The 14249-nt window shown below is 38.2% G+C and overlaps 1 protein-coding gene across 2 annotated transcripts; it reads right to left on the bottom strand.

Annotated features, from left to right (window-relative positions):
* Positions 1-4881: 4881 nt before the first annotated feature.
* kng1 (kininogen 1) lies at positions 4882-11449 on the bottom strand. 2 transcript variants are annotated; one of them, XM_053321783.1, is made up of 9 exons: positions 11295-11449; positions 11019-11115; positions 9639-9785; positions 8916-9032; positions 8534-8606; positions 6644-6816; positions 6439-6549; positions 6251-6346; positions 4882-5667 (listed from the first exon to the last, which is right to left on the bottom strand). In XM_053321783.1, the coding sequence occupies exons 2-9, from the start codon at positions 11082-11084 to the stop codon at positions 5347-5349; spliced, it is 1104 nt and encodes a 367-aa protein (XP_053177758.1). In that variant the 5' UTR covers positions 11085-11115; positions 11295-11449; the 3' UTR covers positions 4882-5346. The 2 variants fall into 2 exon arrangements, with proteins under 2 accessions (XP_053177758.1, XP_053177759.1); XM_053321784.1 differs by having other exon boundaries at positions 11019-11110; positions 11295-11397.
* Between the last annotated feature and the right edge of the window lie 2800 nt (positions 11450-14249).

Here is a 14249-nt window from a genome sequence, read left to right on the forward strand (position 1 = left end):
TGCAGGATTGGGGGGGGGGGGCAGTTATGATGACGGATACCACTGCACAGTCTTCCGCCATCTTTTTGGTGAAGTCGCCCTCGTGACCTGATTCGTGTGTCAGCGCTTCTACCTTTTAAACCCTTTTGTGAGGAAATGTCAAAGTTTAAAAAAAAAAAAAAAAAAAACTTCGGAAGAGTATCTGAGTTGTTTTGCTGCCGCTCTACAGTCTCTGTCAGTCACAATGAAACAGCAGCACTCCACCTTCGGGAACTTTTTGTTGGTGGTGTAACTTTAAGACTCTTGAACAAACTTCAGGGTGATGATGCCTTTCCATCCAATAACAGCACTTAGAAGAAAAAAAAAACAACAACAGAGTAATATACAAATTTATTATGACTTTTTAAATTTATTTATGTATCTTGTTTCATTCAGTTTATACAGTGGCAAAAACCCTGACTCAGCTCTTCAAATACATGCCATTGTTTGTGTAAATATATTTGAATTTCTTTTCTTTTTTTTTGTATTTGTGTTTACCTGTTTGCAGCCTCTTCTGACTCCCATGAGTGCATCAGCTCCCCCCCTCCCCCCTTTGCTCATATTTCTAAGTTAGGACTGCTGCTGACACCGTCTTTTTTTGCCTCCGTCACTTTTAAGTTAAACATTCATTCGACCTTACCAGTAGCTCCATTTGTTTAATTGTGGCTAGTTTGCAGCCCCACCTCGAATTTTCAACTTCGGTTTGTTTACCAACGCAAAATGGCAAGAGTGAAAGTGCCACTCTCACATTTTATGAATAATGGGACCTATTTTGAGCCTCAAGCTGTCTGTTTTGTCAGCGAGCAGAGGCCCAGGGGAATGTCACATCTTCCTGTTGATAAAATGCCTTCGTGTCACAGCACAACACTCCACAACACTGCACACTGCTAAGCCCTATAAACTTTGCTCAGTCGAGTTGTAGAAGGCAAACCTTGAAAAGCATGGCTTCATTTGACCCTAGTGATGTTTTTGTATTTCTAACCGTGTTAGGTTGATGGATTTTGGCATATCCGTCATGAGAATGTATGCATCACACATTTTTGTTATCCAGAACACACGCTTCAATGAGCCCATAAACCCAGGCAGTATTTGACCTCTGTTTTTTTGTTTCCAGGCACTGTGAAAGCCATGATCTCCACCTTTCTGTGAAGCCTGGATGATTTAGCATTTAAACAAGTCACTTCTTCATCAGCTAGACGTTACAGTATGTGGGCGAGGTTTAGTTATGAGACTGACTTAATGGTGAATGGAATTAATTAGACCTCAATCAAATTCTTGGGAATTGTAACAAAGTTTTGTCAACATGACATCCAAAACACTGACCCAGTTTTATATGATGGGTGAGGTCAGCTCGTCGACCCGGATCACATTTGATTGGATACGGTCATGTAATAGCCCCCAAGTTCAAGATGACTCACCAGAAATATTTCTCATCTTTTACTGGAAGAGGGATGATAGGGATTTTGATATGATAACACTTCAAATGAGTTAAAAAACAAAACATATTTAGCATTAAAAAAAAATCACTGTTTTTGATTTTACATTGTCTTTGCAGCAGATCATAACTGTCTGGTCTCTGAAGTTATGTAATTTTGGGAATTTTCTAAAAAAAAGAATGCATTTTTTTAACACAATACAAAAAGCACCTTGAGTGGCGGTCTGCTTTACAGCTTTCGTAAGTTCACTGAGGAGAGAATGTATTTTATTTTACAAGAAAAGGTGCCTCAGAGCAGCCTCTTAAACCCCCCCCGCCCGCCCCCCTCCTCCTCTGCAGTATGACATTTGGATGTGGGCATGGCTACATTATCATTTACATTAAACTGTATCTGTCAGGGAAAGAGAGAGAAAAAAAACTCTTTCCTTGTTTAACAGTTGATTGTATTGAAAAGCCAAAGTTGTGGTGTTGTTCTGATGTGGCGCACGTGTGTGTGATGTCAGATTATTGCAGCATTAACGGCTCGAATGTATTTCATTTCTAATGCGGACCTTAAATGCACTCATCTTTTTTTATGTTTTTGCATCCGTTGTGTTTTCTCTCTAAGGTGAGATGCAGTGCCACTAAACATGTTGTCAACGTGCCATGTCAGGACTGTGAAAGCTAATGCTTGATGATGCAGTCGGTCGAATCAGTTACAAACTTCTTTCTTTTTTTTTTTAAAGGGAAAAAAAGGGTTGGGGGTATGCACTTAAAAAGTTCTTGTACTCAATGCCTTTCTGTCCAAAAGTACACTGTAGGAAGAAAGTTAGCCTAGTATGCATGTTTCTCTTAAGCAGCATTAACCAGTATGTGTGTACAGTTACAGTCTAACCTCTTTTTTCTATGTTAGGCTTCATGTGTGACAAACCTGTAGTGCTGTTAGCCTTTATTTATCCTTTCCCACGTATCCTCAGACTTGTGTGTGCGTGTGTGTGTGTGTTTGCGTGAGTGCGTTTGCCCATAATGCATTAGCTGTTTCTGTGCAGGTTGCAGAGCTTCATTGGCAGGCCCCAATGAAAATCTTCATTATGTTTGTATGTATGTGTGTCTGCGTGTGACGACACTTAAACTGTTGCAGTGACGGTGTCTCTAAATGTTTTATAAGCCTTTTTTTCCCACTGGCTTGTTGTATGTGCCAGAGCAGAAGAAGAAGAAGTAGGAGAAGAAAAGGGAGAAAAAAAATGCTGAAGTTTTTAGCATCATTTGTAAACGGAAACAAAAACGAAGGGGAAACTTTTTTCATACATCAGTTGTAAAATGTATTACTTGAAATGACACAAATCGGAACCACAGTTGTAGTTTTAAAAGTTTTAAACGGGAGAGTGCAGTGTCTGTTTAATACTGAGGAGTGAAAGTGTGCATATGTCGTACTGTAAGTAAGCACCGAAGGTCGAAGCACTATGTTCAGACTGTTGGTTCGATACTGGATTGTGAATGTTATCGATGCCGCCATCAGACATTTCAGAATGAAGACTACTTCATGAACTTAACGAAGGACTAAAGTTGATATTTAGGCCAAAATCTCTAAGATCAGATGCAGTGTGAACTATGACAAAGTAGTTTATGTGATTTTAATAAGATTTACTCTCTCTTGTATTTTCTTTACTTGAACCTCAAAAACCGTAACCATGACGTCCAGCTGTGATAGTTCTCAAGTCCTCCTCAGAGCATGTTTAGTTGTTTTTAAAAGTTTTTCTCGGCCCTTAACCGTGGCACTGAATAGGTGCAGGAGTTCTGCTGTAAAGTGTTGCACTATGTTTTCCTCCATTATGAGAAGGCTCTGAAGGCACCAGAGCTTTCTCCAACTAAACAAGAAGCTAAGCAATGAAAACACAGGCAGACATTTACAAATCTGCTCATCACATGATCAGTTTGACTGGTTTTGTGTTGTGTTCGAGCTAAGCCGTCTTGTTAGCAGAAGATTGAGTATCACATAATGATGTGTAATCATCACACCTGCTGTATAGTAGGTTAACTTAGAAATGGTTGATTCTCCTTTAAGCCCCTTATGAGAAGTGCTGATAGATTGTCTGTGCAGTTTAACAGAGAAAGGAGGGAAATCTGGTTTTCATTCATCCTTTAGTCAGTTTGTCCCTGCTAATACAATCATCATCTGAGCTGGGCAGAGAGTGAACACAATAACATGAACTTTAAAAAAAAGCAATCCAATAAATTAAACTATCTATGTTAGTTTATATTCAATTTTTGATGACTGTGAAAAAAAGTTTGTTCCTGTGTTCTTGTTATTGTGTCCACCCCCTGTATGTGCCCAGATATTCACCTTTAAGCAATAAAAGGTGTTGTTTTTGTTTTGTTTTTCAACCTTAACTTAGGGAGTGTCATTGTTTTCAGAGAGTGTTTTTTATAAAGCCCTTAAAGAGGCTTCAAACTGAACGAATGTCCAGAGTTTTGAACTCTTACACCCTCTGATCTAAGATCAAATATGACTAATGATTCAGATTATTCATGATTTGTGATCTGAAATGTCCTAAATTCTCCCTGGGAAGAAAAATATTGATATAAATGTCAGATTGTTATCTTTTTGTATGCAGCACTATTAACGACATCGCAGCGTCTCACTAATGTATTTCCATTACATGCTGTCAAAACCTTAACCTATACTATGAATGTACAACGGGCCATGTTATTGTATTGTTTTTCACAGCCTACTTGCATGAGATTGGGTGACAATGAATATTATCCTTCTTGCTACCTTGTTTTGTGTTTTTGTTTTTTTGTTTGTTTTTTTAATAGTCTGCTAAGCAGCCACACAAATATTTATAAATTAATGCCTTAAGTTTGCTCCCTGTAGGAACAGTTCATCCTCACAATAACCTGCGGTTTCTTTAATTTATAAATGTATATTGTGTTTTATTTTTGGTTCCTTGGTCACAGAGTAAAGGTTTGTACCCTGACTGACTGACTGACTGACTGACTGGTCATATGAGTGTTCTGTGAAGATGTACAAATAAATTTGTTAAACATTCACCCGACTGTGTTTGCTCTTGTACCCCCGCCCGCCCCCCCCCCCCCTTTCAACCCCCATCCTTCTTGCACTTGATTGATTTCTGTCCAGCTTTAAAGTGAATTTGAATGTTTATTCCTTTTAAATTACGAAATTACGATCTCAACAGACCGGAAAGAACATTTAAGACGATGGAAAAGTGCCATGAATGATGACTTCTGGCTAGTCATGGGATACTCTGTTAAGGGAAAAACACATTGTGAAATTGTATCCTCTGATCAAACAGCTGAATATTGTCTGTCCATGTGTAAGTAAGTAATTACAACACATTTTCTTACTGGAAAAAAAGGGGGAAAAAAGAAGCATTTTTTTAATCATTATCCATGTGCTTGAACTTCTATTCACACATTAAATCAGCATGGACCAAGTATTTACTTTATTTTCCTTTAGAGAAGATTTCCAATGTACACCCAGAACTTGTCATCTTTCATTATCTCAGTTTATTCAAAGGAAACATCAAACTGGCAATGTTTTTTTGTTTGTTTTTTAACTGCTAAACTTGCAATTAATACAATAACATTATATCTCTTCATGTTTATCTCTGGCTTAATTTAGTCCTTTTTTTTGGCCCACTGTGCTTTCAGGAGTTACAGAGCCTCAAAAATGATTTGCTCTTTTCCCCTTGAAAACTGGCTCATCTTATTACCAAAACTCTCCTGCTTTTGCAGCATTAATTCTGCACAATGTAGCTGCAAATGTGCCCTTCCAATAAACAATCCCTGCAATCCAATCCTTTATAATGGAGAATTAGTCTATAAAACAACAACAAATCAGTTAGGACAGCAGGATGAGTGAGATTATTTTTCGGGAACTGTTGTTTTTATATTTATCCCAGCAGGTCTGTATCACTGAAGGTCCCAGGTGAAGGTTCAGCAGGAGCCAACTCTAGAGTAGCCTCCGTGGGATCTGCGGGTGCACCAGTTTGGACTGGCTTGAAGGGTTTCCAGGGCTTGGATGGGCAATGGAAGGGGTCGTCATTCGCAGGGGAGCCAGCCTGTTTGGAGCCGGTTGTGTCTTCCTCCGAGGATTCCTCCTTGGCGGAGGGTTTGGGGGGCAATAGTACGGGTGGAGATGAAGGAGAGGGGACTGTGTCGAAAAGAAAGTTCCTGAGTGGAGACCAGCCGGGAGGACGGCGCCTGGTGAGTACCTGAAGAAAAGAATAATGGATGAACCTTCATCACTGGCACAGGTTTCTTCTGAAGTGCACCCATGGAAGAAGAGCCTTCAGGCCTTCAGGATTGACAGTGAAATCACAAACCATTTTACACTGTATGTGTTCATAGCATTGTCTTTCTCACTGTCTAATGCATTGGCTCCCAAATTATTCCAAAATGCTGTGAAAAAGTTAAAGTTTCGGTAATTCCAAATAGATTTATGTCAAACTGAGCTCACATTTGATTGTTTTTTGGTTCAAGACTGGCTAGTTAACACAACACTTTCTGGTTGATTTGATGCACGAACCAGATATTTGTCTAAAGAGTTGGTGGAGAACAAAACCGTTGATATTAGAGTGAATGCTAGGCTTTAATTTGTCAGGAACATGACTCCAAATTAATGCTAAGGTTGGTTTGTGTCTGATGGATGTGTAATTTGCCACAATTGTTTTAAGGTGATCATATATCAGAGCTGTGATACTCTTCTGACCTCAAGTGGCCAGAAAAACAACATTTGCAGCTTTTAAATGATGAATTTCATCAGTAAATTCATATAAAAAAAGGCAAAATGCTTACCGCAGGCAGTGCACCTTGTTCACACTCTAACTGGGGGTCTGGGGCCTCAAGTCTCCATGGTGCTACGTCCACTGTAGAGTTACAGTTACTGAACTCCTGCACACACATAAATACACACATACATACATCAGCTCAAGTAAGCCTGGAAAACATGATGGTGATGGTGCGAGTTTTGTATCCATGTTTACCACATTCTCTTCATCAGGGACACACAGCACGTTAAGTTCTTTGTGGTCAACCTTGGCGCAGATGCTCTTCCTCATATCAAATCTCAACTTGTATCTGAGACCTGCGACTACCTGCAAGGACACATACACACACACACACAGTATGGTCAGAAAATGAATAGACATTTTCTCTACCTCATCGCCAACCATTGCACCCAGTCTCTACCTGTCTGGTGGCGTAGCCGACACTGTGGAAGGTGAACAGGTGTGTATGCTCAGAGACGACATGGTTATACTTGGAGAGGGAGGCGGTTAGGGGGACCCTAAGGTCCTCTGAAGTCTCACTAATCTCCTCAGGGCAGCCCAAACAGGGAACTTTCTCTGGGACGATGTAATCATCTGGAGGTGGAAAAATATCAGGAAAAAGTGTGAAGAAAAGCAATAAAGTAGAGATTAACTACTAACTTTGTAGCTGTAATGTCGATTAGCATACAGTTATAAAGCTTCTAATGTACGTTTGTAATCAAATTAATAAATTGCAGCCTTAAGGTTAGAGAAGTGAGCTTGCGACCAGAAGTTTGACGGTTCAATCTCCGGGGCTGCACATCTGGGTGGGGAAAGTGAAGAAGCAGCGCCTGCCGCCTTTATTACCACTACTGAGGTGCCAATGAGCAAGACCCTTCACCCTAACTGCTCCAGTGGTCAGAAGATCAGACTGTGGTTGTACTGGGCAGCATCCAAGTATGAATGTGTAACTGTGTGAATGTGATCATTAAATCTCATTAAAACAAACGTTATAACATTAATTTATAAGATTACTTTGTTAGTCCATCTCTCTGTCTTTAGCTCCCAACGCCCCAATCGCATTAGTTCCTTCTGAAGATGAAAAACATGAATGAATCATGAATATTAATATTAATTCATGAATATTCATTCCTATGTTTTTAAAACAGCTGGGCACTCTAGTATTTATGGAAATAATTGTCAAACAGGAGTAAATAGTGTATTTGTTGGGGACTGCAAATTAAAACACACTGGTTAGTTATTTGTAGCCACAGGACTGCATATATGGAATTGACTCAAAATAGCAACAGGGCATTGATTATTTTTAATAGTTTTGGCATAACATGGAGCTTTATGGCACAGAATCTCAGATATCTTGTTTGCTATATAATATAGGTAGAAGGTGTCATTATAACTTCATTTAGTATTTTTTGCTGAAAATGTCAAGTCATCATCAGCCATGACTAAAATGTAATGTTGAGTATCATCTGCATATTTGTGATAATTGATGTTATTGCATGTTGTCATGTAATAGCTTTTGTCTGTAGCTAAAAGACCAGATTCATGTCACAGTTTCAGAGTAGGTACTGTAGGTGCTGATGCTTGTTTACTTTATCTATTTTAATATTCAAGGCCAGAGCCTTGAATAGTGCAACACACAGATATTACGTTATCATGAAGAGGAATATTTCAAGCTGAGTCAAGCTATATTTGAATATTTTGGAGAAAATGTTGAGGTCGACTGTGGGCTGTGGTTAGGTAAACAGATTAAAGTCTAGGCTTAGACATGGCCTTTTATGGTGGGATAAGTTAATATTGTGCTCTCTCTATCTACAGATAGTGTTGAAACATTACTCAATCAGCCCCCCTTTTGTATCCTCTTCGCCCACCAGCGTACATTTTCCTAAGTGACTCACTGTTTTCTCAAAGAGAAATACTGCATGTTCTCCTCTGATAAACATCTGCCACGGTGGACTATATCGATTGGACGATCTGAAAATCTTTGACTATGACTTGCTCTTTCTGGAAGGGGTAGGATTGGAAATGAGTACTGTGAAAAGCTTTTAAAGGATCTTGCTTATGGAGAGCTTTTTGAAAAAACCTTCACTTCACTTAAGGGACAAGTGGTTTAAACCACTTGTCCCTTAAGTGTCCCAGATTATGTCACACCACAAAAACACACAAATTGATTAGACTTAGTGCATGTAAGTTAAAATATCTCACTTCACTCAAGGTTTATTCTGCTGGCTTTACTTGTGTCATAACTGTGAAATCAATAATCTGATGCAGAGTTCAATCACCCAGATCCATGTGAGGTCATATATTTACTCACCGAGCAGGCAGGAAACTTGTTTAGTGTCTGTTTCTGTCTCTGTCACGTGGACTGTGGCATTGCATGCAAGTGGCTTTTGGAGAAACAACAGCATATACGATATGATTATGATTGGTGCTATTAACAGTCAATATAATTGTATAATCCAAACATTTACATTATTTACTGCTTCCAACAGCAAGCAACTGTATAAAGATAGTTTAAACTCATCTCAAATTGATCCAAATATTAAGGTGCCACATGGAATCTGCAGCTTATTGCACTTTATTTCATTTTAACCTCCACAGAAATAAATAGAGGACATATGTACTTTTTTACTTCTGAATTGAGATTTATCAAGAACAACAATATCAGCAACTCTTTGTCATCTATTTGTCACTACCTTGTGGTCAATAGGCAGATAGTCGCAGTCTGTCCAGGGTTTGCTGCTGCTTACTGGACAGTCGCTCCTCCTGGTGGTGAACTGCAGTGAGTACACCGAGTCTGGGCCGCTGTCTGACTGGAGAGGGAAACAAAACACACACACACACACACACACACACACACACACACACACACACACACACACACACAAAGTCAGTGTGTACCAGGGGTCAAAGTATTTCAGCATGTTTTCCTTGAATTTCTTGCTAATCGTCCCACGGCTTCAATTCCTTTTTGCGTCATCATCATTTTCCACTTTCAGCACTGTGTGGATTTTTTTTTAAAGGAGGCAACAACCATTAGATCATTTCACATCAGGAGAAGTCCATAACACTAGACAAATTCTGTTTTTGTGTTTGTTTAATGATATTTCATTTAGTTTTTATAAACATTTATCTGACAGGAAGCTACTAATATTGATCAGATTAGGGATCTACACATTCCTCTAGTTAAAAACAACAGGAGAGAGAGAATTAGTAGGGAAATTATTTTTCTGTAAGATTTGTAGTGACAATTTGAGTTTTCCTCAACAGATAGTTCTCTGCAGATTTGATAATATATACTGCTGGGATATTAGCAATAGTTTTTCTTTTAAGACCTTAATAGAAAATAAGGGAAATTACGTTCTCTGCCTCTATTTTTCCTTCGAGACAAATCCAGGTTTTTTTTTCAGACACTGTACCTTGGTGGCTGTTAGGATCTGATAGAGGGCCAGCTTGTTGTCGCTAGTCAGCTCCTCATTGAACTTGTGCACAGCGCTGGTCACAGCCTTCTCCACAACTGGGTCGTCACAGAAGACGAGGACGCCAGGTTGGACCTCCACTGCGTCCTGGAAGAAGAGAATAATGATTTAATAAAGCAACTCCTAATCTTTGGACCCCCTGAAGCAGTCACAGGATAAATCTGAAGGATTGTGAGCTGATTAACAAGACAGAAAAAATAACAACACAAAATTAGGTTTGACTTTTCTCCAGTCTATTCTTTTTCTGGTGAACATCTCATAGTCTTACCTTTTCTTTTAATTAGAACATCTGAGAAACACGCTCACACTTAGTCAAACTGACAACAGCTCATACAAACTGTTACAACCAGCAGAAGAACATAACCAAGTAGATTTAATGAAGGGTTGTATGTATATGCAATTGTGTGGTACTATCCTTGTTTATCTCCATTTTCTGTTATTTAAGACTATTTTACAACTTATACACTATGCAGTATATCTACTGCACTAATCTCACCAAAATATTGTAGTTGTACCTGACAGCCATAGTTTTATGTTATGAAATACAATGCATTGCCACAGATCAACATCCCTCCCACATGTTAATGCATCAGTAATAAAAAATCAATATTAAAGAGTTGCATAACAAGAACTTTTAATACTTTAAAATCTTTTACTTTCTTGCATTATCCTTTACTTATAATAGAGTTTTGTTTGTTTATGGTACAGTATGGCTAGTTTTACTGAGGTAAAGAGTTTTAATACTTCTTTTACAACTTGTGATGAACACCACAAGTAGAAATGGCTAGAGGTCAGTTCCAAAGTTAGTTTTTATTTCATAAAGTGACATTTAATTACTCAAATCTGTACCTTTCAGATAAATCATGCTCATAATCAGGAGGTAGAAAGTAACTTAATACATTCACTAAAGTCTTGCATTTACATACAAGTATTTCCATTTTGTGCTACTTCATACTTTCAGCACACTTGCAAGTACACTGGATATTTTATCAGCTGTGAATATAACAGCAGCCTCTGGAAAAAATATTGGACTTTTTAGTTATAGATAAGCAGTTAGTCGAACTCCAACAAGCTGTATCTTTAAAATGCTGTTTACGTGATACTGAATCAATAATATTATCTAATTAACTAATACATATAACTATGTGATACTCTGGAAGTCAGGCAAATCTTTTATTAAGATACTTTAAGACATTATATTTCTGTAATTGTAGCTTTTGCTGTAAATTTTATTAAAGATCTTTTTATGCAGTCCTGAACATCTGGTTTAATGCAATAAAAGCAGGTCAAAATTGTAATTTCAGATTCTTTTCTCCTTACCTGCCCAAAAACTGAGCTGTAGAGGCACAGCAGGCCCAACACATACAGCCCGGCTCCACTCCTCATCGTTTGATCCTGATGAATGTTCGGCTCTGCTGAGGAGGCACAGAGTAGTGATATTTAACTGTAAGTGCATTTCTTATACAGATGGAACCCCTCCCCCCAAAACTTGGCAGTGATAGCTTAATCAATCCTAATTATCTTATTTAAAGCTCTGCAAACAAATATATATAAAAAAACTCTTATGTAAAAAAAAAAAGAGCAAGTGGTGCTTACAGTTTCTGAAAGTGGAGGCCTTCTTGTCACTCCTGCAGGGCTTGAAGGGGGAAAACGTGACTCCTCTCCACACAGGGACGGACGACTGAGTGAAGTTCTCCTGAATCTGTGGGCGGGAATCCTGCGAATGATGAAGACACAGTGATAGACAGAGGACAGGAGGGCAGAGAGGACACACACACACACACACACACACACACACACACACACACACACACACATTTACGACCAGTGGGTAAAAGAAGAGTAAATGTTTGCTCATTTGTTTGCCCTCCTACCTGTTGGGTCAATACAACAGTCAGAGAGAGAGAGAGGGAGCATGTAAGGAAATGCACAAACCTCCATCATTAATAACTTTGTAGGAGCAAACAATCACACCTGAACATTTTAAAACATTAAATTAAATGACAGTAGATTTGATTGATTGCTGATTTTTTTATGGTAGCAAAAAAACAACAACTCCCCTCATAATTTAAGGGGCTATTTTATGTGTGTGTGTATATGTATGTGTCTATGTGTGCATGCTCAGTATGTGTGTGTTTTGTGTATTTTAACTGGTACTTTGTCCCTGTCGACCTTTATACCGCTTTGATTTCCCCACTGTGGCCAAATGTTACGCTCCACATATGGTGGATGTATCATACAGGCTGTGTGATTGCTTTGCATTTGTGCAAATTAACTCTGAGTTTACCAAGTGCACTTTCCTGTCACCTGAAGTAAACCTTCCATGTGTCCCTTATAGATAACTGACTCTGCTATATTTAGGGAACTATTTTGGCTCCATCATGACATGTGTAGGTCTGTATGATTGGCACATGATGTTGGTCCTTAAAGTGGATATTTTGTGGCGATTATGAACAATTGTAATTCTGTCAGAAATCTCAAAAATCGAGACATTAATTATTAAAAACATAATTCTGCCCCCTGGTGGTTATTTATGTGTAATGAAACAGTGTGCTGATTGACACCACAGCTACTAGTATAAATCCAATTAGAGTTGCAACAATTAAGCGATTAATAAGCAACTATTTTGATAATTGATTTGTCAGTAGTGTCCATTTTCAAGCATAAATTCAGTTTTTCTTTGTCTTGAATTTCTTTCTGAAACGTTATGTTTAGGTCTGTTAAAACTGTGGTGGACATCTTTGACTATTTTATTACATTGTCCTGATGATTTGACTTAACAATTGTAAACGTCCAACCTGAGTTCACCCACTAGGTGTCGCAAGAGAGAGAGAGAAAAAAAGATTTCTGCTACATACATTTTTGCTAATTTCTAAAAATCGTTCCTCTTATCTTTGCTCTTTATCTTGTGAATTGTAGTTTAATTTTACTTCTGCATGACTCTGAGAGATATTCAAATGTAACAAAAGTTATTACTCTGATGTGTGTAGACATGGCTTCATTTTAAAGCGTCACGTGCCAGGAACTTCAGAACCACCAATACTTTATAAACCACATGAACTTTATCACGTCCTCAACCACAGAACTCAAAGTTGACATCATTTTAAACTCAAACTGTTTTATAAGGTAGGGTGAGTTGTGCAGTCAGGAATGATCTGGTGCTTGTCATTGAGTTTTATGACATTTTTTGGTATGGTATTTCATCATAATTTAGAAATTATTTTGCTGTTTTGGATGTATTGTATGGCTCAGTTTAGTGTACTTTTAAAGGCCTGTTGTAAATACTGGGAGGAGGAGGGTGACATCTTGTGTCCATGCAGCAGATAAACTTTGAAATGAAAAATATGTTGCATATTCGTTTTGCATTTTTCAATGAGAGAGGATAATGTGCGGAAAATCAATGCTAGATACAAATTATTATTAAAACAGATGTTTTATATATCTTGAACCATATATGGAACATTTCAACTCTACATTTGTTGTGATTGACAAGTTATAAGTCACTCATCTTGAAATCTAAATGCAGGTTAAAACAAACACCATTAACCCCATCCTCAATCAGAAATAAATCACCTGGACTACAGCATATGGCTTTGGTGAGAAGGGTTTTTAATATATTATGAAATTTTAAAAGCATTAGTACTTTAATTTCACCATAACATTAACATATGAACCTGTTTTGTTTTCTCTTCAACATTATTACTTTGCATTCAGCAAACCTAACCAGTGACACCTCTTTAAGCACATTAAGTTATGTGTGGACTAACTTTTGATTCAGGAACTGTTCTCACATTAAATGTTTGACAGTTTCAGGTTGTGTGACTGACATGACATCACCATCAACGGTGCAGCAGCCTCTGCCCCACCTCCTACCCCACCTCCTCACACTTCATTTCCTCTGCTCAACTGATTTAGGTGTTAAATACATCAACACAGTTTCACATTCACACACCAGATCAGACCACAGCTGCAGCATTTCCACTGTGTTTCAAATCCAGCGGCATCATTTCATTATATTCAGTTTGATTCTTTTCTAGCTACAATGATAAGGGGCTGTGCAGGTGGATGGTGTCTTTTATTCCTGGCGGCCATTTTTCCAGGTAAGCAAGATAATATTCACATTTAATTTCACCCTCAGATATTTGACTCTGTATTCTCATGACAGGAAGCTTGTTGTATTTTCTCTCTAATTTCAACATTTCAATATTTATGGAAGAATTATGAGTTAATGAAGAGCAGTGGTCAAGATTTTCCACACTTTTAACTCCCAGTTTTATTGCATTTATGTCTAAAAAATGAATCACACAGCAGTAACGTGATGCAGCTTTTTAAAATTAAGCTTCTGCTATGTCATGAAAATATTTTAAAAAGATGAACTGATCAAATTTCATGTCTAACATTGTTAAATATACTATATACATATATATGTGTGTGTGTCTGTATGATGCTTCAGCACCAGTTGAGTTTTTGTCAGGTCAGTAATGGTGAGTCAAATTTCCCAGAAGTAGCAGAGGTGTCTGTTGAGACCGCTGCTGTGGTTTCCTGTCCCAC

This window comes from Scomber japonicus, chromosome 7 (assembly GCF_027409825.1).
Source record: "Scomber japonicus isolate fScoJap1 chromosome 7, fScoJap1.pri, whole genome shotgun sequence".
Lineage (NCBI taxonomy): Eukaryota > Metazoa > Chordata > Actinopteri > Scombriformes > Scombridae > Scomber > Scomber japonicus.

What these genes read in the sequence shown, in the direction of transcription:
- kng1 (XM_053321783.1), bottom strand. Translation starts at nt 11,084, where the DNA reads ATGAGGAGTGGAGCCGGGCTGTATGTGTTGGGCCTGCTGTGCCTCTAC. An exon ending in ACAGCTCAGTTTTTGGGCAG is followed by an intron (nt 9,786 to 11,018) that starts GTAAGGAGAAAA and finishes CTCTTCTTCCAG; the next exon opens with GACGCAGTGGAGGTCCAACC. An exon ending in TCCCTGATGAAGAGAATGTG is followed by an intron (nt 6,347 to 6,438) that starts GTAAACATGGAT and finishes ATGTGTGTGCAG; the next exon opens with GAGTTCAGTAACTGTAACTC.